At 41.4% G+C, this 24512-nt stretch overlaps 2 protein-coding genes across 7 annotated transcripts in view; one reads left to right on the top strand and one right to left on the bottom strand.

Moving 5' to 3' along the window:
• polr2c (RNA polymerase II subunit C) overlaps nt 1–16326 on the top strand; it is a 35721-nt gene extending 19395 nt beyond the window's left edge. For both annotated transcript variants that reach the window (XM_061927677.2, XM_061927678.2), the window contains 5 exons: nt 455–583; nt 5622–5673; nt 5803–5971; nt 6052–6126; nt 15965–16326. In XM_061927677.2, the coding sequence (XP_061783661.1) occupies nt 455–583; nt 5622–5673; nt 5803–5971; nt 6052–6126; nt 15965–16109 (570 nt within the window). In that variant the 3' untranslated portion in view covers nt 16110–16326. The remainder of the gene's footprint in view (nt 1–454; nt 584–5621; nt 5674–5802; nt 5972–6051; nt 6127–15964) is intronic.
• A 6035-nt stretch (nt 16327–22361) lies between these two features.
• tat (tyrosine aminotransferase) overlaps nt 22362–24512 on the bottom strand; it is a 65177-nt gene continuing 63026 nt past the window's right edge. For all 5 annotated transcript variants that reach the window (XM_061927883.2, XM_061927887.2, XM_061927884.1 and 2 more), the window contains 2 exons: nt 23246–23344; nt 22362–23176 (listed from right to left, as the gene is read on the bottom strand). In XM_061927883.2, coding sequence (XP_061783867.1) covers nt 23036–23176; nt 23246–23344 — 240 coding nt within the window. In that variant the 3' untranslated portion in view covers nt 22362–23035. The remainder of the gene's footprint in view (nt 23177–23245; nt 23345–24512) is intronic.

A 24512-nucleotide genomic window follows, 5' to 3' on the forward strand; every position in this document is an offset into this window, starting at 1 on the left:
AATAAAAATGGATTGGTGAATAAGTGTGCAAAATGCAACGTACAGATAGACAGAATATTTACTAAGTTAAAATACACGAACTGTTAAAAAAAACCTAATATCTTACTACTTTTACAACTAATTTTAATCCCATTTTAAACACAACATTGAAGGCATTTGTATTTGAGTTATTGTTTATTACATTCTATATAAATGCAGGACATTACTTTGTATAGCAGGCACTTTTAGAGACGGTACAGTGCAAATAAGAATGTAAAGACATTGATGGAACTAATATTTGTATATTTATTTGGTCCAATTTAATCTATTTCAATAAAAAGTCATATGAAAATTTGCTGTAAATGTTTTTATGTTTTTTATCTGATGTGACAATGAATGCAACTGAAATAGTTGAATATATCAAATATGTATTTATAAAAGCAGTATATATTCTCTGCTCCATCATCTCCTTCAGGACTGTACCTGCGATGAATTCTGTCCTGAGTGTTCTGTCGAGCTCACACTGGATGTTCGCTGCACTGATGAGAAGACACGCAACGTCACCTCACGTGACCTGCTGTCCAACAACCACAGAGTCATCCCAGTAGGTCATTTAACACCTTGTAGTTGTTCACGTACAGGGCGTTCATTTAACACCTTGTAGCTGTTTACATAGAGGGTGTGTTGTGTTATAAATATGTTGTAGTTGTTCAAGTAGAGGACGGACAGTTATTGATTTGTAGTTGTTCACAGAAGTTGGCCCCCTTATCATTGCAAATATCAAAATAACCCTGCCATTCGTTTGTGCTGTAAAACATTTTGTTGTGCCGTTAAAGGGAATTTTGCCTATCATTCACAATCATTATGAAAGACATGACAACGGATGTATTTTTTTTAATGCATTCTAACTCTCAAACTTAAATAAAAGTCCGCTTACGGAGGAGCCAATGGGAGGTCCTCTATTCCGCCCATGAAATCCAATAAATAACCATACAAAAAGCGCCAACATTACTCCATTTACATTTTGTGATTTAAATATTAACCAAGTATTAGTGATATTGTTACTATAAGCGCTAACACAGACTAACTATTTCAGAGAATCTGGAGAAATCACTGCACGTAAGCGGCATGGCCGTAAACCAACATTGAATGACCGTGACCTTCGATCCCTCAGACGGCACTGTATCTAAAACCGACATCAATCTCTAAAGGATATCACCACATGGGCTCAGGAACACTTCAGAAAACCACTGTCACTAAATACAGTTGGTCGCTACATCTGTAAGTGCAAGTTAAAGCTCTACTATGCAAAGCGAAAGCCATTTATCAACAACATCCAGAAACGCCGCCAGCTTCTCTGGGCCCGAGATCATCTAAGATGGATTCATGCAAAGTGGAAAAGTGTTCTGTGGTCTGACGAGTCCACATTTCAAATTGTTTTTGGAAATATTCGACATCGTGTCATCCGGACCAAAGGGGAAGCGAACCATCCAGACTGTTATCGACGCAAAGTTCAAAAGCCATCATCTGTGATGGTATGGGGGTGCATTAGTGCCCAAGGCATGGGTAACTTACACGTCTGTGAAAGCGCCATTAATGCTGAAACGTACATACAGGTTTTGGAACAACATATGCTGCCATCTAGGTGCCGTCTTTTTCATGGACGCCTCTGCTTATTTCAGCAAGACAATGCCAGCACGTGTTACAACAGCGTGGCTTTGTAAAAAAAAAGAGTGGGGGTACTTTCCTGGTCCGCCTGCAGTCCAGACCTGTCTCCCATCAAAAATGTGTGGCGCATTATGAAGCGTATAATACGACAGCGGAGACCCCAGACTGTTGAACAACTGAAGCTCTACATAAAACAAGAATGGGAAAGAATTCCACTTTCAAAGCTTCAACAATTAGTTTCCTCAGTTCCCAATCGTTTGAGTGGTGTTAAAAGGAATGGCCATGTAACACAGTGGTGAACATGCCCTTTCCCAACTACTTTGGCACGTGTTGCAGCCATGAAATTCTAAGTTAATTATTATTTGCAAAAAAAAATAAAGTTTATGAGTTTGAACATCAAATATCTTGTCTTTGTAGTGCATTCAATTGAATATGGGTTGAAAAGGATTTGCAAATCATTGTATTCCGTTTATATTTACATCTAACACAATTTCCCAACTCATATGGAAACAGGGTTTGTACATCATGTATATAAAACCTTAATGGAGGTGTTTGGATGTTGTATTAGGGGCTGTACAGGCATAATACAATGGCTCCCATAGGCTCCATTGTAAACTGATTTTGATCGCATTTATTTAATATTTAGAATGTACAAAACAAAATCTATTTGTCGTCATGTCTTTTATGATAATTGAGAACGATAGGCAAAATTCTAAAAAAAAATTGCAGTTCCCCTTTAACATTTTTAAAGGGGAACTGCACTTTTTTTCTTTAGAATTTTACATTGTGTTCATGTGAATGATAAAAAGTATCATTTAGACAAACTCAATAATTGACTTTCTTTCCACTCTGTTCCTGTTAATGACATACATCAACTCAAATCACTGATGTTCCACAGTATCCATATATTGATTGGAGAATTGATATTTCCATCATATAGATCGCTTTGCTATCGGAGGTACTGATAGGTCAATATGGATTTGAATAATAAAATGTTAACATTAAATTTATGATAGTCAAAAAAATTTACTAAACGTAAATATGATTTTAAATATAATAGACAAAAAATCTTTACAACACAAAGTTTGGGGAAATCTTGGCAGAGAGATTTTGACAAGTTAGGGGGTCTGATGTCACTAGTCAGAAAATGTATTTTAGAATAACATTTTGCAGCTTATAAGTAAAAAATGTCCTCCAACGCCGCGACATGGTTGCTACAAGGGAGTGGATGACATTGATGACTCGTCAGACAGATCGTATGTTCAAATGGGGCGTTTATTGCTCCATATGTGATAGTAATGAGCAACTTACTTTGTATGATGAACAATGAAGATGAATGAATAAGCAATATTCCAAATTGACAGAAAAAAACTGTAATGAGCATAGAAGATTGTAAAGGTGACGGGAAAAGATGATGACTACGAAGGTCAACAAAAAGTTTCTTTCCCTGCTCACCCTACCACAATTATGCACGCCACCTGCAACACAGGTGAATGCACTTACTATAATGAAAACGAGCAAGTGTAACTCCTACATAACTTATGGACCTTAACGGCACAAACCAGCATAAAGGAATGGCAGTGTTATTTTAAAATTTGCAATGATAAAGGGTGCCAACTTCACACATATACAAAACCCAAAACCAGTGAAGTTGGAATGTTGTAAATAAAAAACAGAATACAATGATTTGCAAATCCTTTTCAACTTAAGTTGAATTGAATAGACTGCAAAAAGACAAGATACTTAACGTTTGAACTGGAAAACTTTGTTTTGCAAATATTGGCTCATTTGGAATTTGATGCCTGCAACATATTTTAAAAAAGCTGGCACAAGTGGCAAAAAAGACTAAGAAAGTTGAGAATGCTCTTCAAACACTTATTTGGAACATCCCATAGGTGAACAGGTGGGTGACATGATTGGGCATAAAATCAGCTTCCATGAAATTTTCAGTCATTCACAAACAAGGATAGGGCAAAGGTTCACCACTTTGTGAACAAATGCGTGAGCAAATTGTTTAAGAATATTTCTCAACCATTTATTGCTAGCAATTTCACCATCTACAGTCCGTAATATCATCAAGAGAAATCACTGCACGTAAGCAGCAAGGCTGAAAACCAACATTGAATGCCCATCACTTTTGATCTCTCAGGGGGTACTGCATCAAAAAGCGACATCAGTGTGTAAAGGATGTCACCACATGGACTCAGGAAAATTTCAGAAAACCACTGTCAGTAACTACAGTTCGTCGCTACATCTGTAAGTGCAAGTTAAAACTCTACTATGCAAAGCAAAAGCCATTTATCAACAACACCCAGACACACCGCCAGCTTTGCTGGACCCATCTAAGATGGACTGATACAAAGTAGAAAAGTGTTCTGTGGTCTGACGAGTCCACATTTCAAATTGTTTTTGGAAACTGTGGACGTCGTGTCCTCCGGACCAAAGAGGAAAAGAACCATCTGGATTGTTATAGGCCCAAAGTTCAAAACCCAGCATCTGTGATGGTATGGGGGTGTATTAGTGCCCAAGGCATGGGTAACTTACACATCTGTGAAGACACATTATTGCTGAAAGGTACTTACAGGTTTTGGAGCAATATATGTTGCCATCCAAGCAACATTACTATGACGCCCCTGCTTATTTCAGCAAGACAATGCCAAGCCACGTGTTACAACAGCGTGGCTTCATAGTAAAAGAGTGCGGGTACTAGACTGGCCTGCCTGTAGTCCAGACCTGTCTCCCATTGAAGATGTGTGGCGCAATATGCAGTCTAAAATACCACAACGTAGACCCCGGACTGTTGAAGAACTTAAGCTGTACATTTAGCAAGAATGGGAAATAATTCCACCTGAAAAGCTTCAAAAATTGGTCTCCTCAGTTCCCAAACGTTTACTGAGTGTTGTTAAAAGGAAAGGCCATGTAACACAGTGGTAAAAATGCCCCTGTGCCAACTTTTTTGCAATGTGTTGCTGCCATTAAATTTTAAGTTAATGATTATTTGCCAAAAAAAAATTTAAGTTTCTCATTCGAACATTAAATACCTCGTCTTTGCAGTCTATTCAATTGAATATAAGTTGAGATGGATTTGCAAATCATTGTATTCTGTTTTTATTTACGAATTACACAACGTGCCAACTTCACTGGTTTTGGGTTTTGTAATATTTGCAATGATAAAGGGGGCCAACTTCACACGTGTGTGTGTATATATATATATATATATATATATATATATATATATACTGTATATATAAGTAGAGAACAGTCATTAAACACGTAATTGTTCACGTCAATGACAGACATTAAACATGTTGTGGTTGTTCACATAAAGGACAGTTATTTATCGCATTGTAGTTGCTCATGAAAAGGACAACAGCCATTGACTACATTGTAGTTGTTCACGTTGGGAACAGTCATTTAACATGTGGTAGCTGTTCACATAGTTGGGGATGGTCATTTAATACGTTGTCATTATTCACGTCAAGCAGGATGATAATTTAACATGTTGTAGTTGTACACTTAGACAAGGATGGTAATTTACCACATTGTAGTTGTTCACATCAAGGATAACAGTCATTTAAAGTGTTGTAGTTGTTCACGCAGAGGAGGACGGTCCTTTAACACGTTATTGTTCACGTTGAGTAGGACTGTAATTTAACATGTAGTTGTTAATGAGGCGGACAGCGGTTATAACACCTTGTAGTTGGTCATGTCTATGAGCATGGTCGTTAAACCCAATGTAGTTTGTGTTGAGGGCATCATTTAAAATGTTGGAATTGTTCACGTAGAGGAGGCTGGCTATTTAATGCATTGTAGTTGTTCATAGTAGGCATTGTATTGTTTCACGTAGAAAGGGACGGTCTTTTAGAATGTTGCAGTTGTTCACGCAGAGGAGGACACTCATTAAACTTATTTTAGTTGTTCACGTAGAGGAGGCTGTGCATACAGTGCTTAACAATACACATTTGTTCCTGCAGGTGACTTCCAGAAGTCGAGACAATGATCCAAGTGACGACGCTGAAAGAAACGGTAAAGTTCAAGTTTGCTCAGAAAATACATCAATAATATACATGATAACTTTTATCATTATTAGTGTTGTTTGAATCTTTGAAATAAAGGTAGATGCTAGTAATAATGATGTTGTGTTGATGTTCTCAGAGATCTTGCTGGTAAAGCTTCGCAAAGGTCAGGAGCTGCGACTGCGAGCATACGCCAAGAAAGGCTTTGGTAAGGAACACGCCAAGTGGAACCCCACGGCGGGAGTGGCTTTCGAGTACGACCCAGACAACGCACTGAGGCACACAGTCTTCCCTCGCCCAGAGGAATGGTAACTTTTTAGAACTTATTATTAGTACTATGATTAGTAGTAGTGCTCAAAAAGTTGTTTTGTTGCTTTGCTCCTATAAGGCCCAAGAGTGAATATTCTGAAATTGAGGAAGATGAAATCCAGGCTCCTTACGACCCAAATGGAAAACCAGAAAGGTACAACACAAGCAGTTGTCAACATAACCAACCCGTATTTTTATTTTGTTTTTTAATTTTATATTATTTTCTAACGTGCTGCTGTTATAATTTCCTCGTATGTTTTGACGACAATGACAAAACAATTTTCATACACTAATCTGTCTACTGGCGACTATCAATCTAAAAATAAAATGGCCAAAAATATATCCATCCATCCATCCATCTTCTTCCGCTTATCCGAGGTCGGGTCGCGGGGGCAGCAGCTTAAGCAGGGAAGCCCAGACTTCCCTCTCCCCAGCCACCTCGTCCAGCTCCTCCCGGGGGATCCCGAGGCGTTCCCAGGCCAGCCGGGAGAGATAGTCTTCCCAGCGTGTCCTGGGTCTTCCTCGTGGCCTCCTACCGGTCGGACATGCCCGAAACACCTTCCTAGGGAGGCGTTCGGGTGGCATCCTAACCAGATGCCCGAACCACCTCATCTGGCTCCTCTCGATGTGGAGGAGCAGCGGCTTTACTTTGAGCTCCCCTCGGATGACAGAGCTTCTCACCCTATCTCTAAGGGAGAGCCCCGCCACCCGGCGGAGGAAACTCATTTCGGCCGCTTGTACCCGTGATCTTGTCCTTTCGGTCAAGATCACGCATGACCATAGGTGAGGATGGGAACGTAGATCGACCAGTAAATCGAGAGCTTTGCCTTCTGGCTCAGCTCCTTCTTCACCACAACGGATCGATACAGCATCCGCATTACTGAAGACGCCGCACCGATCCGCTTGTCGATCTCACGATCCACTCTTCCCCCACTCGTGAACAAGACTCCGAGGTACTTGAACTCCTCCACTTGGGGCAAGATCTCCTCCCCAACTCGGAGATGGCACTCCACCCTTTTCCGGGCGAGAACCATGGACTCGGACAAAAATATATATGTCATTATATTTATTTATATACATTATACTGTGTGTGTGTGTATGTATATATATATATATATATGTATATATATTAGGGCTGCAACTAACGATTAATTTGATAATCGATTAATCTGTTGATTATTACTTTGATTAATAATCGAATAAAAGAGACAAACTACATTTCTATCCTTTACAGTATTTTATTGAAAAAAACCCAGCATACTGGCGCCATGTTCTTTCAACTTGCCAAATAAAACAAGGAAAATGTTACAAAAATGCACACTTTTGACACCCCTGCTATAGATAATAAAAAATTAAATCTGATAAATGTATTGATAAAAAGCAGAGCCTGGCGACGCATGCGCATTTATCACAAAAGAGGACATGTCCGGTGAAAAGAGGACGTATGGTCAATCTATCCTAGCCCGGTCGCTGCTAGCATGCTAGCAGTGATCGGTTTCACGTCCGGTGAAACCGATCGCTGCTTGTCCTCTTTTGCTAGCATGCTAGCAGCTAACAGGCTAGGATAGACTGACCATACGTCCTCTTTTTACCGGACATGTCCTCTTTTGCAGAGCTGTCAGGGCGGAGTTTCTTAAATGTCTCAAATGTCCGGCATTTTGAGTATTGTTTACACAACGTGCAGTACGCTACTTAATATGTCCGTGTGGAAACTCGTTAGGTACACTTCCGCACCGAAACGAAACCCCCGTACCGAAACGGTTCGATACAAATACACGTACCGTTACACCCCTATTATTTTGATTATTGTTTCTCAGCTGTTTGTAAATGTTGCAGTTTATAAATAAAGGTTTAAAAAAAAAAAATAGCCTCTGCGCATACGCATAGCATGGATCCAACGAATCGATGACTAAATTAATCGCCAACTATTTTTATAATCGATTTTAATTGATTTAATCGATTTAGTTGTTGCAGCCCTAATATATATATATATATATATATATATATATATATATATATATATAGATGTGTGTGTATATATATATCTCTATCTATCTATCTATCTATATATATATAGATATACCGTATTTTCCGCACTATTAGCCGCACCTAAAAACCACAAATTTACTCAAAAGCTGACAGTGCGGCTTTTAACCGCTTTGTATATGGATTAATATTACGATTCATTTTCATAAAGTTTCGATCTCGCAACTTCGGTAAACAGCCGCCATCTTTTTTCCCGGTAGAACAGGAAGCGCTTCTTCTTCTACGCAAGCAACCGCCAAGGTAAGCACCCGCCCCCATAGAACAGGAAGCGCTTCTTCTTCTACTGTAAGCAACCACCCGCCCGCGTAGAAGAAGAAAAAGCGCGCGGATATACCGTACGTTTCATTTCCTTTGTGTGTTTACATCTGTAAAGACCACAAAATGGCTCCTACTAAGCGTCAGGGATCCGGTTCATGAAAAGACGCAATCTCTCCATCCGCACACGGATTACTATTTCACAGCAACTGATATTCCTGTGAACCGCACTGTGGATACAACGGGAGCACGTACGGTGAATATTCGCACCACAGGGAATGAGAAGTCATCCTTCACTGTGGTTCTAGCTTGCCATGCTAATGGCCAGAAACTTCCACCCATGGTGATATTCAAAAGGAAGACCTTGCCAAAAGAGACCTTTCCAGCCGGCGTCATCATAAAAGCTAACTCGAAGGGATGGATGAAGAAAAGATGAGCGAGTGGTTAAGGTAAGTTTAAGTTTACGCGAAGAGGCCGGGTGGCTTTTTTCACGCAGCTCTGTCCATGTTGATATACGTATGTTTGTGATTGCACATTTGCGTACATTTTGGGAGTGAACAGAGTTGTTAGAATGCTGGTTTTTAATATATTATTAAAGTTTGACTGACCTATCTGACTGTTTTTTTGACATTCCTTTAGCGCAGTTAGATGCGGCTTACAACACCGGGCGGCTTATAGGTGGACAAAGTTTTGAAATATGCCGTTCATTGAAGGGCCAGCTTTTAACCCAGGGCGCCTTATGGTGCGGAAAATACGGTATTTATAGATATATATCCATCCATCAATCCATCCATCTTCTTCCGCTTATCCGAGGTCGGGTCGCGGGCGCAGCAGCCTAAGCAGGGAAGCCCAGACTTCCCTCTCCCCAGCCACTTCGTCCAGCTCTTCCTGTGGGACCCCGAGGCGTTCCCAGGCCAGCCGGGAGACATAGTCTTCCCAACGTGTCCTGGGTCTTTCCCGCGGCCTCCTACCGGTCGGACGTGCCCTAAACACCTCCCTAGGGAGGCGTTCGGGTGGCATCCTGATCAGATGCCCGAACCACCTCATCTGGCTCCTCTCGATGTGGAGGAGCAGCGGCTTTACTTTGAGCTCCTCCCGGATGGCAGAGCTTCTCACCCTATCTCTAAGGGAGAGCCCCACCACCGGGCGGAGGAAACTCATTTCGGCCGCTTGTACCCGTGATCTTGTCCTTTCGGTCATAACCCTAAGCTCATGACCATAGGTGAGTATGGGAACGTAGATCGACCGGTAAATTGAGAGCTTTGCCTTCCGGCTCAGCTCCTTCTTCACCACAACGGATCGATACAGCGTCCGCATTACTGAAGACGCCGCACCGATCCGCCTGTCAATCTCACGATCCACTCTTCCCTCACTCATGAACAAGACTCCGAGGTACTTGAACTCCTCCACTTGGGGCAAGATCTCCTCCCCAACCCGGAGATGGCACTCCACCCTTTTCCGGGCGAGAACCATGGACTCGGACTTGGAGGTGCTGATTCTCATCCCAGTCGCTTCACTCAGCTGTGAACCGATCCAGTGAGAGCTGAAGATCCTGGCCAGATGAAGCCATAAGGACCACATCATCTGCAAAAAGCAGAGACCTAATCCTGCAGCCACCAAACCAGATCCCCTCAACGCCTTGACTGCGCCTAGAAATTCTGTCCATAAAAGTTATGAACAGAATCGGTGACAAAGGGCAGCCTTGGCGGAGTCCAACCCTCACTGGAAACGTGTCCGACTTACTACCGGCAATGCGGACCAAGCTCTGGCACTGATCATACAGGGAGCGGACTGCCACAATCAGACAGTCCCATACCCCATACTCTCTGAGCACTCCCCACAGGACTTCCCGAGGGACACGGTCGAATGCCTTCTCCAAGTCCACAAAACACATGTAGACTGGTTGGGCAAACTCCCATGCACCCTCAAGGACCCTGCCGAGAGTATAGAGCTGGTCCACAGTTCCACGACCAGGACGAAAACCACACTGTTCCTCCTGAATCCGAGGTTCGACTATCCGGCGTAGCCTCCTCTCCAGTACACCTGAATAGACCTTACCGGGAAGGCTGAGGAGTGTGATCCCACGATAGTTAGAACACACCCTCCGGTTCCCCTTCTTAAAGAGAGGAACCACCACCCCGGTCTGCCAATCCAGTGGTACCGCCCCCGATGTCCACGCGATGCTGCAGAGTCTTGTCAACCAAGACAGCCCCACAGCATCCAGAGCCTTAAGGAACTCCGGGCGGATCTCATCTACCCCCGGGGCCTTGCCACCGAGGAGCTTTTTAACTACCTCAGCAACCTCAGCCCCAGAAATAGAAGAGCCCACCACAGACTCCCCAGGCACTGCTTCCTCATAGGAAGACGTGTTGGTGGGATTGAGGAGGTCTTCGAAGTATTCCCTCCACCGATCCACAACATCCGCAGTCGAGGTCAGCAGAACACCATCCTCGCCATACACGGTGTTGATAGTGCACTGCTTCCCCTTCCTGAGGCGGCGGATGGTGGTCCAGAATTGCTTCGAAGCCGTCCGGAAGTCGTTTTCCATGGCCTCACCGAACTCCTCCCATGTCCGAGTTTTTGCCTCTGCGACCGCTGAAGCCGCACACCGCTTGGCCTGTCGGTACCTGTCCGCTGCCTCAGGAGTCCTATGAGCCAAAAGAACCCGATAGGACTCCTTCTTCAGCTTGACGGCATCCCTCACCGCCGGTGTCCACCAACGGGTTCTAGGATTACCGCCACGACAAGCACCAACTACCTTGCGGCCACAGCTCCAATCAGCCGCCTCGACAATAGAGGCGCGGAACATGGTCCATTCGGACTCAATGTCCAGCACCTCCCTCGTGACATGTTCAAAGTTCTTCCGGAGGTGGGAATTGAAACTCTCTCTGATAGGAGACTCTGCCAGACGTTCCCAGCAAACCCTCACAATGCGTTTGGGCCTGCCAGGTCTGTCCGGCATCCTCCCCCACCATCGCATCGGTGATCGGTAGAAAGCCCCGCCCCTCTCTTCACCCGAGTGTCCAAAACATGAGGCCGCAAATCCGATGACACAACTACAAAGTCGTTCATGGAACTGCGGCCTAGGGTGTCCTGGTGCCAAGTGCACATATGGACACCCTTATGTTTGAACATGGTGTTCGTTATGGACAATCTGTGACGGGCACAAAAGTCCAATAACAAAACACCGCTCGGGTTCAGATCCGGGCAGCCATTCTTCCCGATCACGCCTCTCCAGGTTTCACTGTCGCTGCCAACATGAGCATTGAAGTCCCCCAGTAGAACGAGGGAATCACCCCTCGAGTGAATCCAAAAAGGGTGGGTATCTCTATCTATATCTATATCTATATATATATATATATACAGTGTATGTATATAGATATTAGGGGTGTAACGGTACGTGTATTTGTATTGAACCATTTCGGTACGGGGGTTCGGTTCGGAGGTGTATCGAACGAGTACACATGCTAGCAGCCGCCGGGCTAGGACAACATGTAAAAGCTAGAGCTAGAAGACCCTCCTGCCTCGTTAAGATCTCCTGTTTGGGAACACTTTGGCTGCGCGATACAACAATGGAGGACGGAGGTTTGTCACCCTTCACTCTACCCGGCAGTGGGTCTCCACAGCTCCGAACTCCAGGGTAAATGACGAGTCCGGCGATTAGTTGCAAATCGTGGCTTTATTGAGGTCTTGCACAGAGCCGATCCAACAAAACACTAGCCACTCCCCGCACTCAGCTACCGCTCCCTCACCTCGCTCGCCCACACACTTACCTCACATGCTGTCACATTTTAAAGGGCCACACACACACACACATACATACGCTACTCTCATAACACATACTAACCCATTTGAAGCGTCACCACCGCATTCAAGCAGCCTCTCCTCGGCGAGTCAGGCAGGGCTAAAGCAATAACAAATGTTTTTATAGCAGCAGATATAAGTCCATATTGCATTAAAAACTAGATTTTGACCCACTTCTATGGTGGAAGAACAATGAGCCCATATATCCTCTTACTGCCAAGTTAGCCAGGCTGGGGAGGGGACAGAAAAGTTAATTTGAGGCTGAGTTGACTTGAAACTGTTTAATGTTGCACTTTTTATATGAAGAAGAAAAGTTTTGTCATTTTATTTAATCTGAGCAACAATTTGAGGCAGTTTAATGTTGATTAACGTGGACCCCGACTTAAAAAAGTTGAAAAATTATTGGGGCGTTATTTAGTGGTCAATTGTACGGAATATGTACTGTACTGTGCAATCTACTAATAAAAGTCTCAATCAATCAATCAAAAAAAGTACTTTAAATGTAGAAAGGTTTTCTTAAGAAACCATTCTGAGCCTTATCTTATTTAGTTTTTATTTTATATATGTTGACCACATTAACCCTGGCAATGGACCCTGTGTGTATATGTATGTTATGCCATTGTTTACAAATTTGGTAAATAAATAACCAAAACACTTATATTTTGTTGTTTTCTTACTGTGCCGAAAATGAACCGAACCGTGACCTCTAAACCGAGGTACGTACCGAACCGAAATTTTTGTGTACCGTTACACCCCTAATAGATATATAGATATATATATATATATATATAGATATAGATATAGATATAGATATAGATAGATAGATAGATAGATAGATAGATAGATAGATATATATCTATCAGTGACGTGCGGTGAGGTTCATGGCTGGTGAGGCACTGACTTCATCACAGTCAGATTTACAAACATATGAACCCTAAAGAGTATCTTATTCACCATTTGATTGGCAGCAGTTAACGGGTTATGTTTAAAAGCTCATACCAGCATTCTTCCCTGCTTGGCACTCAGCATCAAGGGTTGGAATTGGGGGTTAAATCACCAACAATTATTCCCGGGCGCGGCGCCGCTGCTGCCCACTGCTCCCCTCACATCCCAGGAGGTGAGCAAGGGGATGGGTCAAATGCAGAGGACAAATTTCACCACACCTAGTGTGTGTGTGACAATCATTGGTACTTTAGCTTAACTTTAACTTTACACATACAAACTGTAGCACACAAAAAAGCACATTTAATTAAAAAAACGTTATTATGGTCTTACTTTACTTATAAGTGCGGGAACAGTGGTGTTCGTGTTGGAGGAGTTTTGAATGAATGAAATATGAAATCCGTGCTGCAGTCTGCAGGTGTACCTAATGTTGTGTCCCTGCAGTCGTTCACGGCTCCTCCGGCGCGAGCAATGTTGTTTTTGCACTTTTTGGCTTCTTGTTAAGTGACTTTTTTTGGGTGGATTCGGTCTTGCACGTGGAGGGTTTGGGTGTGGGCTTTGGTTGGTGTGGCGCTCCCGTCGGTGGGTGCAGTCTGCGGCGGAGGTGCGTTAACCGGCACCAGGAGGCGGGATTACGCGAGCCTCACACAGTGCGTCTTCGCAGCAGTTTTATGATTGCTCAGCACAAGAAATACGTTACACACATACAGTTGTTGACAAAATACACTGTACATTATATACCTCAGCTAACTAAACTATGGAAATGTATAATATAATTCATATAGCAATACGGTCTCACTGCACAGCAGGCCAGCAGTTAGCCGAGTCCGCAATCCATGGTGAGGCACAAATGAGTGACGTGCCTCAACTGGCTGCTGATCACCGCACCGTGGTCAGTATTTGAACGGCAAATGTGAAAATTCAGCGATTTTGAATAAAAATAATCTAAAACTGGTGAAGTTAAATGGAAAATAACTTTATATTATAATCACTGGATACATATAACAATTTAATAAATGTTTTTTCTTTTTACTTTTTTTTTCTTTCCATGATGGCAGGTGAGGCCCCGCCTCTAGTGACCGCACGTCACTGATATATATATATATATATATATATATATATATATATATATACATATATATATATATATATATATATGTGTGTGTATGTTGGGCTGCAACTAACAACTAATTTGATAATCGATTAATCTGTCGATTATTACTTCGATTGATCGATTAATAATCGGATAAAAGAGACAAACTACATTTCTATCCTTTCCAGTATTTTATTGAAGAAAAAAAAACCCAGTATACTGGCACCATACTTATTTTGATTGTTTCTCAGCTGTTTGTAAATGTTGCAGTTTATAAATAAATGTTTATAAAAAAAAAAAAAAAAAAAAGTAGGCTCTGCGCATGCGCATAGCATAGATCCAACGAATCGATTACTAAATTAATCGCCAACTATTTTTATAATCGATTTTAATCGATTTAATCGATTAGTTGTCGCAGCCCAATATATATATATATATATATATATATATGTCTTAATAAGGTTATCCAAAAAATAGTGCTCGATACCGTAGTAGAGCGCAATATATGTATGTGTGGGGGAAAAAAAAAAAAAAAAAAAAATCACAAGACTATTTCATCTCTACAGGCCTGTTTCATGAGGGGGGTACCCTCAATCGTCAGGAGATTTTAATGGGAGCATTCGCATACCATGGTTTATATAGGGCACAGAGTGGGTGGGTACAGGCTGGCCTAGGGGCGTGGTGATTGGCTCATGTGTTACCTAGGAGATGTTTCCGTCTATGGCGGCATGTTGTTACAATTTCGCTGCGCTTGTTGAGGGATGACAGGTCTGGACGGTAGATAATAAACAGTTTCTCTTTCAAGCATAGGTTGCATCTTTTATTACCACTATTGTAAGGTGTGCTGGATGCAAGAATTTGCCATGTTATTGAATATTCAACATTATTGTCTTTGAGGTCCCAAATGTGTTTGCTGAGTTCTGTGGTATTTCGCAGGTTTTTGTTCCTGAAAGAAGCCTTGTGGTTGTTCCATCTGGTTTTGAATTCACCCTCGGTTAATCCTACATATGTGTCGGATGTGTTAATGTCCTTGCGTATTACCTTAGATTGGTAGACAACTGATGTTTGTAAGCACCCCCCGTTGAGTGGGCAATCAGGTTTCTTTCGGCAGTTACATGCTTTGTTGGTTTTGGAGTCGTTCTGACTGGGGGTCGACGGCTCATTTGCAATTGTTTTGTTGTGGTTTGAGATGATTTGTCGTATATTGTTCATGCAGCTGTAGCTCAATTTGATGTTGTTCTTGTTGAATACTTTTCTTAGGTTGTTGTCTTTGGGAAAGTGTTTGTCAATCAGATTGAGGAATTTGTGTCCAATGTTCGTTGAGACGTTTTTGCTGTATGGGGGGTTGTACCAGATGATGCCGTTTCGTTTTCTGTTCTTTTTTGGCTGGTTTCCTGGTGTGGGTTCATAGGTGAGGGTGAAATTGTATCCGCTTTTTTTTTTTTTTTTTTTTTTCCCCCCCACACATACATATATATATATATATATATATATATATATATATATATATATATATATATATATATATATATATATATATATATAAGTTAAACTCATGACATATACTTCTACATCTGCCTTGTCGACTTTGTATCTGTAACTTAAATGAAACAATAATTATTTGATACATGTTTGTATTGAGAAATGTGCTTTTCAATTAAAGACACTTATGTCTAACTTGTGTGCTATTGTAGGCTTAGCTGTAGTGTACCTGCGAGCTCCTATTAGCCATGTTTACCTTTGGTGAATGACAGAAGCAGTCAATCGTGTACGCGGTGGACCAGGACTTCAGGAGTTGTGTTGTCAACATAAGCGTGTTGCTCTGAAACAAACCTGACGTTTCTTCCTCAAGGTTCTTCTACAACGTGGAGTCTTGCGGCTCTCTGAGACCTGAAACCATCGTCATGTCGGCGCTGGCCATCCTGAAGAAAAAGCTGAGCGACCTGCAGACTCAACTCAACCACGAGATCCAGAGCGATGTGCTCACTATCAACTGAAGATTGTTTTTGAATCATGTGAATCCTTTTTTCATCATTTATTTTTACAGATTATCATGCAGCTCTTAAATTTGTTTTTGTCACTTGAAAGAAATTCAAAAGGCACAAATTGTGGGTTAGGTTATTGTGGTTGTTGTCAGTAACCATCCTTCTTGTTCATTCATTTAATCATGATCTGGTTAAATAATATTTAATAAATACGTTATGTAATAGAGAACTTGGTCATTTTTTGACAAATTAAATTTAAATAAATGTATCAATACAGTGAAAAATAGGGATTTTGTATATTTGCTTACATTTTTAGGTGAGCTTTATTGTGAAGAAGAGACTGATGTGTATTTCTGGTCTTGTCATCCTCGTCTGGACAGAAGGGTGACACGGCAGTGCGGCTGGATCAAAAGAGACGTCGCAGATGCTTTACTGAACTAAAAGTTGCTTTATTACAAGCGAGCGTCATTATTCAGAACTGCAGTTCCTGGAGGAGGTCAGGTCAGAAAAATTAGGCACTCCTAACTTGGAGAAGCCAAACCATCAGTTTTTATATTCCTCCTTCGTGTCTCTGTGTGTGTGTGTGCTAAGTCAGGCGAGCACATCCTGACCATAAAAGGAGATGTTTGTGTGTAAGTGTCTGGAAAACAACTGCTTTAAGTCATAACTTTAATGTTGGTGTTGGACTGAACATGTAGTCTCTTCTCAAGGATAGGGCTATCATTTTTGCATTCCAAAGTCCCAATTAGGGCCTCTTTCCTACAAGATGTGATCCAATCCACCTGCAAATATCAAACTAAGGGGCCTTATCTTACGTGCTCAAACTGAAATACCACTTATTAAACTTGGTTTGCTTTCTCCAAGGTGAATATAAACATTCACCATATACAAAACATAATGAGTTAATTAATTCACTTCAAGACAAAGTGGAATATATCCAATAACGCCAAACATGAGTAATACATTTTTGATCATCAGTGTCATACATTTTTTTCCCCCCTTAAGAACCTGAGTATCAGATGAGATGCATGCATTACACATATGAGCCACATGAGGGCAGTAATTACCTTCTTTCAGGAGCCTCGTTGACAATGGATGCTGGCGCTCATGGACAGGAAGGTTCAAACGGTCCACCGTGACCCAGCTTCAAAGTTCAAACAAGATACCATTTCAAGAGGACTCCTAAAAATATTGTGGAAGAGCAATGTAAATTCTATGAGGTGCCGCATTCAGTCACACTTTTCTAGCAGATATATTTCTCACATTTAACACAATTCTCACATTTAGCTAAATTTCCTCACATTTAAGTTTAAATTAAATGTTGACTAAGTATATTTCAATTTTAAATGTAAATGTTAAATGCAAACCTAAATGTTAAATATTAATTCTAAATGTAAGCATTAAATGGTAAGTCTAAACCTAAATGTTAAATGTAAGCGCTAAATCTCTCACCAAGTGTAAGGATGTATATTTATAGAATGTTAATATTCCACCAATCCGAGGCCTCTCAGCCTTATAGATCTACATTTAACATATACTGTAGATTTATATTTATGATTTAGGTTTATATTTAACATAAGGATATATTTAGAGTCAACATTTCAATGTAAACTCAAATATGAATAAAATTAGCTAAATCTGAGAAAAGTGTGACTGAACTTTTACATTCGGCACCCCATAGTAGATCGCATCATCAGCGCATTTGTGCGTCTGGAATCACTAAAACGCAAGAAAATGCACAATAAAAGATGCATAGGTGGTATATTATACTAAAATATTTCCAAAATAAAAAACATTTTTTGTTGTTGTCCTGTCCAGTCACTCAGGCAAATCATATTGTTGATGTAGATGCACGTACACTATATTGCCAAAATTATTTGGCCACCCATCCAAATGATCAGAATCAGGTGTCCTAATCACTTGGCCCGGCCACAGGTGTATAAAATCAAGCACTGAGGCATGGAAACTGTTTCTACAAACATTTGTGAAAGAATGGGCCGCTCTCAGGAGCTCGGTGATTTCCAGCGTGGAACTGTCATAGGATGTCACCTGTGCAACAAATCCAGTCGTGAAATTTCCTCACTCCTAAATATTCCAAAGTCAACTGTCTGCTTTATTATAAGAAAATGGAAGAGTTTGGGAACAACAGCAACTCAGCCACGAAGTGGTAGGCCATGTAAACTGGCAGAGAGGGGTCAGCGGATGCTGAAGCGCATAGTGCAAAGCAGGCCCGGCCCTAACCAATCTGGCGCTCTAGGCAAGATTTTAGGTGGCGCCCCCCCACATCGGCAGTGAAGTGTATATACTCACAAGAAACCGAATAGCTTTGTCTTTGACCTTTTTTTTTACTTAAAGAAAGCAAATTAACAATCAGAATAGTTAACAAGATAAAAAAAATATGAATAAATAAATGAATGCAAAAAATAAAAAATGAATATATGAAATACAATATTTTTTACATACATATTGCTTAATTTACATTAATGATGTGCACTTTAACAACTAGGCTTACAACTATACCTAATATATAAAGGGGTGGAAAAGTGACTATTACCTGCAGGGCAAACATTAGCTAACCAGAAGGCAATAACAATGTAAACAAAAAACACCTGCTTAAAAGATCTAATACAAATGTCCCTGAGGAATGTAAGGTGGGAGTACTGTAATTACCTAACGTTACATTATTATTTTCCATAACAATTTAGCCCCCTCCACAATATTAACCCGACGTTAAAACAGAACTAGCTATTTATTGATTAGCAATTGCCGAATCATGTAACATTAGCTTAATGCTAAAAAGCCAGGTTACTATCACATTCTGTAACAGACAAATAATTTCATGTAGGCTAACGTTACCTACCTGCTACCTCTTGTCTTTTTCTCGTTTCTCCTCCTCTTCTTTTCTCTTTTTTCTTCCCTGGGCACCTGACAGTTTTGGCCGTTTTGACATCTTGTGTTGATTTTTTGATGTGGTGACGTCCAAAAAGAGTCATGATACGGGAAGGGAGGGGGTGGGGGGGGGCGTAATGTTGTAACAAATAATATTTCTATTATATAGGCTTTACTTTGCATTTTAATTAACGTGGGATTATTTTTTGTATTTAGAAATAATAGTACCAACTTTTTTTTTTTTTCTCCGACATTTGTGGCACTGGCGTGGCGCCCCCTGATGGACGGCGCCCTTAGCATGCCACGGGCCGGCCCTGGTGCAAAGGGGTCGCCGACTTTCTGCACAGTCAGTTGCTACAGAGCTCCAAACTTCATGTGACCTTCAGATCAGCCCACGTACAGTACGCAGAGAGCTTCATGGAATGGGTTTCCATGGCCAAGCAGCTGCATCTAAACCATACATCACCAAGTCCAATGCAAAGCTGTGGATGCAGTGGTGTAAAGCACGTTGTCACTGGACTCTAGAGCAGTGGAGACGCCTTCTCTGGACTGATGAATCGCGCTTTTCCATCTGGCAATCTGATGGACGAGTCTGGGTTTGGATGTTGCCAGGAGAACGGTACTACCCCTTTCATACCATAGCAATTTTAATCCCATTTCCTTGTTCTCTGTAACAGAACAGTGAATAAATAAATAATATACCATAGTAAGTAAACAAATATCCATCCATTTTCTACCGCTTGTCCCTTTTGGGGTCGCGGGGGGTGCTGAAGCCTATCTCAGCTGCATTCGGGCGGAAGGCGGGGTACAACCTGGACAAGTCGCCAACTCATCACAGGGCCAACACAGATAGACCGACAACATTCACACTCACATTCACACACTAGGGACCATTTAGTGTTGCCAATCAACCTATAAATACATAAATAATCTTTATCTCAAAAGAAAAAAAAGGGTTCAAGTGTCTTCCACATTGGACATTTCTGACATACTTTGCACACTCTGCCCCCTAGCCAGGGATACGGTGAAGACCTCAACGGCGGAGCAGGCGGAAGACGGTAGATTTAAGAACTACCACAACGGCTGCGATGGCGGAAGAAGGCTGCAGCAGAAAAGGGTCCCCAGTTATCTTGGACTCCATGCCACTGGACCCTGACCCGATTCTGTCAAGGATCGTGTGGTGACTGTCTGTGCACCAGTCTCCCCACGTAAAACGAAGTCACGCACAGGCATCCTCCATGAAGCGATACACCCCTACCAGTAGGATCGTCATACTCGTTTCGAGTGACCGCCGATGATGATGATGATGACATTTCGAGCTGCTTTGTGCCGAGTGTGAAATTTGGTGGAGGAGGAATTACGGTGTGGGGTTGGCTTTCCGATGTTGGGTTTGGCCCCTTAATTCCAGTGAAAGGAACTTTGAATGCTCCAGGATACCAAAACATTTTGGACAATTCCATGCTCCCAACCTTGTGGGAACAGTTTGGAGCAGGCCCCTTCCTCTTCCAACATGACTGTGCACAAGTGCACAAAGCACGGTCCATAAAGACATGGATGACAGAGTCTGGTCTGGATGCACTTGACTGGCCTGCACAGAGTCCTGACCTGAACCCGATAGAACAACTTTGGGATGAATTAGAGCCAGGCCTTCTCGACCAACATCAGTGTGTGACCTTACCAATAATGAATAATAATAATTTACCTCTATTATCAACAATACAATTGTTTCAAATGCAACAACACATATATGTAATGATAACTTGAATTACAAAAGAAGGCAGATAATGGAGGGGAAGAAAGAGAAGCGAACCGTATTAACCTTGTAGATCGTTATAGTAACAATAGTTTAAGCTTTGTCAGCGTGCCATGTGATACCCAGTTTCCCCTAAGGCAGGGGTCGGCAAACCAAAATGTTGAAAGAGGACCAAAAATACAAAAACAAATCTGTCTGGAGCCGCAAAAAATGAAAAGCCATATTACATACAGATAGTGTGTCATGAGATATAAATTGAATTAAGAGGACTTAAAGGAAACTAAATGACCTCAAATATAGCTACAAATGAGGCATAATGATGCAATATGTACATATAGCTAGCCTAAATAGCATATTAGCATCGATTAGCTGACCAAATATGTCTGATTAGCACTCCACACAAGTCAATAACATCAACAAAACTCACCTTTGTGCATTCATGCACAACGTTAAAAGTTTGGTGGACAAAATGAGACGGAAAAAGAAGTGGCATAAAACACGTCCTAGAAAGTCCGAGAAAGTTATACATGTAAACAAACTACGGTGACTTCAAGGACCGCCAAAATTAGTAGGACAAAACGGCGCTCGCCAAATACTCGAATCAGTGAAGCATGTTTAATACAAACAGTGTGCTTTATAACAATTAGGGAGGTTTGTGTCATGTTTGTCCTCCTACAGAAACCATATTAACACAAAAAAGATATATTTTTCCCCTCATCTTTTTCCATTTTTCATACATTTTTGAAAAAGCTCCAGAGAGCCACTAGGGCGGCGCTAAAGAGCCGCATGTGGCTCTAGAGCCGCGGTTTGCCGACCCCCGCCCGTTAATGAAACGTGATTATGTGCATGAGTGTATGTATATCTGCGGTCCCCTCCAAGGTTTCTCATTGTAGCCCATTGGGTTGAGTTTTTCCTTGCCCTAATGTGGGATTAAGCCGAGGATGTTGTTGTGGCTTGTGCAGCCCTTTGAGACACTCGTGATTTAGGGCTATATAGGTAAACTTTGATTGATTGATGTTTGTACAGTGAATGTGCGTGTGGATGTATGAACTTTGAGTGTGTAGATATGTACTGTATTTGTTTATGTATGTGGGAGCGTAGGTACATATGTGTCCGTGTATATATGTATGAACAATTGTGTGTATGTGAGTATATATGTGTATTTGTATGTACAGTATATTTGACTCCCAGTATGTGCGGGAGCCAGAGTACAACCCCAGCCACCTAGAGAGCCCAACCCAAAACAGCAGGTGTGGCGCCCAGGGAACAAAGGACCACTGGCCTCACGCAGCCAGGCCGGCCTGCGACAGGAACCCCAGAACCCCATCATGCCGCCTGAAAGAGCCAGCAGCAGGCTGAGGACAAGACACGGGAGAAGCAGGGGACAGCCAGTCCCCAAACCAGCGAGAGACAACGCTCCATGCGAGCAGAAAGGCGGGACGCCTCGTCATGAGGGGCCCAGAGACTCCCCTGTTTTTTGTATTCCAAAACAAAATTCAGAATCAGTTTTTTAATTGCAATTCATTAAAAGAAAATTCAGTGACCAAAATGGTAAAGCTCATGGAAAAAATGTAAACACAAATAACGATAATATAAAATAAATATCAATACTTGTCCATTGATCTGTGTTACAAATTTATTTTATGTGCGATTTCAATCATCTCTTAATTTAATCTTCAGTGAAAAATGGATGAATTTACAGATTTCCTGATCAAATACAGAGTATATTCCTGTTGGCAGTGTAAGGTTTTATTCATATAAAATCTGTAATAAAAAAGAAGAAAAGTAATCTTTCTTGAGACATTTTTGTACAATACAATATACAAATGTGTTCACTTGCACTGATTGTGAAGTGTTTAAGAATGTACTTGCATCAGTGCACTTCAATAAATATACTGTGTACACTGTATTACACTAACAGGAAGTGGTGTACGTTTTAATGGCAAGTGTGTGTGCACGCGTGTGTGTGTGTGTGTGTCTGTGTGAGGACTGGCAGTGTACTTCTCACACTCGTGCACTCAATAGACTGAGTGCAAGTACACAAGTGCGCCAATTGAGACACAGCTATCAAGTATGCATGGTCTGCCATCCTAAAGATGTCCAGGAATGTAAAAGCAGTCAAACAATTAGATAAATATGCAAAACAAGAAGGTTCATAGATGTTGTTTAAATAAAAGCTTTGGCCATGTCAACCACAAATCACTGGAAAAAGCGATATGAAACACTGTTGTACACTTTAAACCTGTTCAGTATGAGGGATAGGTTTCCATGGCAACAGGTGGGCGTGACTGCCGTATTACTGGTCCAGGTTGTTGCTGTCGTGGCTGTCGGGCCGATAGTGGCGCTGGCAAAACTCCCTGATCCGACGGCACGCTTCCACCATCATCTGCTCCGGCACCGTGACCACTATGCGGAAGAAGTTGGGATACTCGAACGCCTGCAAGAAGACAAGACGACGCCGTCATCACGCCGCCTGCAGCTGATTTGATCAATAGGAAAAACTTACCGTTGCGGGCAGACAGAAAACGGACTGTTCAGTCACCAGCTGCTCAGTGAAGTTGACGTCATTGTGGAAGTTTGGGAAGCGATCGATGTCAATTCCGACCTAAACACACACAAACAATCTCATTGATGAGCAGGCGCTTCGCAATCAAACAAAAATACTAAGACAAAAAAATATACCCCAGCATGCACAAGACATTGAAACAACATTGAGAACTTGTTGAATTAGGTACTGACATTGAGCAACTCAAACATAACGTTGAAACAACATGCTTTTTGACGACGTTTAATCAATGTTAGGTTCTGATGTTGATTTGACCATTGAATTTTGGTCATTTCCCGACCCAAATCCTACAACACAAAAACAACGTTGAAACATACTTTTTGACAACGTTTAATCAATGTCAGGTTCTGATGTTGATTTGACCAATGAATTTTGGTAATTTCCTAACCAAAATTCTACAACACAAATACAACGTTGAAACAACATGCTTTTTGACGACGTTTAATCAATGTTGGGTTCTGACGTTGATTTGACCATTGAATTTTGGTCATTTCCCGACCCAAATTCTACAACACAAAAACAATGTTGAAACAACATACTTTTTGACAACGTTTAATCAATGTCAGGTTCTGATGTTGATTTGACCAATGAATTTTGGTAATTTCCTAACCAAATGTCTACAACACAAATACAACGTTGAAACAACATGCTTTTTGACGACAGTTAATCAATGTCGAGTTCTGACGTTGATTTGACAATTGAATTTTGGTCATTTCCCAACCAAAATTCTACAACACAAATATAACGCTGAAACAACATACTTTGGTTCTGACGTTGATTTGACTATTGAATTTTTGTCATTTCCCAACCAAAATTCTACAACATAAATACAACGTTGAAACAACATACTTTTGATGACGTTTAATCAATGTTAGGTTCTGACTTTGATTTGACCATTGAATTTTGGTCATTTCCCAACCAAAATTCTACAACATAAATACAACGTTGAAACAACATACTTTTTGACGACGTTTAATCAATTTTAGGTTCTAACTTTGATTTGACCATTGAATTTTGGTCATTTCCCGACCATGTCTTGTACCTGCTGGGTATATGTTATTATAGAGGTGTCTCAGTCTGATACTGCTATGGGATATCGGTCTGAATTAAAAGAAAACAAGCATGGGATATGTGCTGAGTGATGATATGTGCTTGCATGTAAAATGTGTGTTATCATCTTGCGATACAAGCAGTCCTGCAGCGTGTT

This window comes from Nerophis lumbriciformis, linkage group LG35, assembly GCF_033978685.3.
Source record: "Nerophis lumbriciformis linkage group LG35, RoL_Nlum_v2.1, whole genome shotgun sequence".
Lineage (NCBI taxonomy): Eukaryota > Metazoa > Chordata > Actinopteri > Syngnathiformes > Syngnathidae > Nerophis > Nerophis lumbriciformis.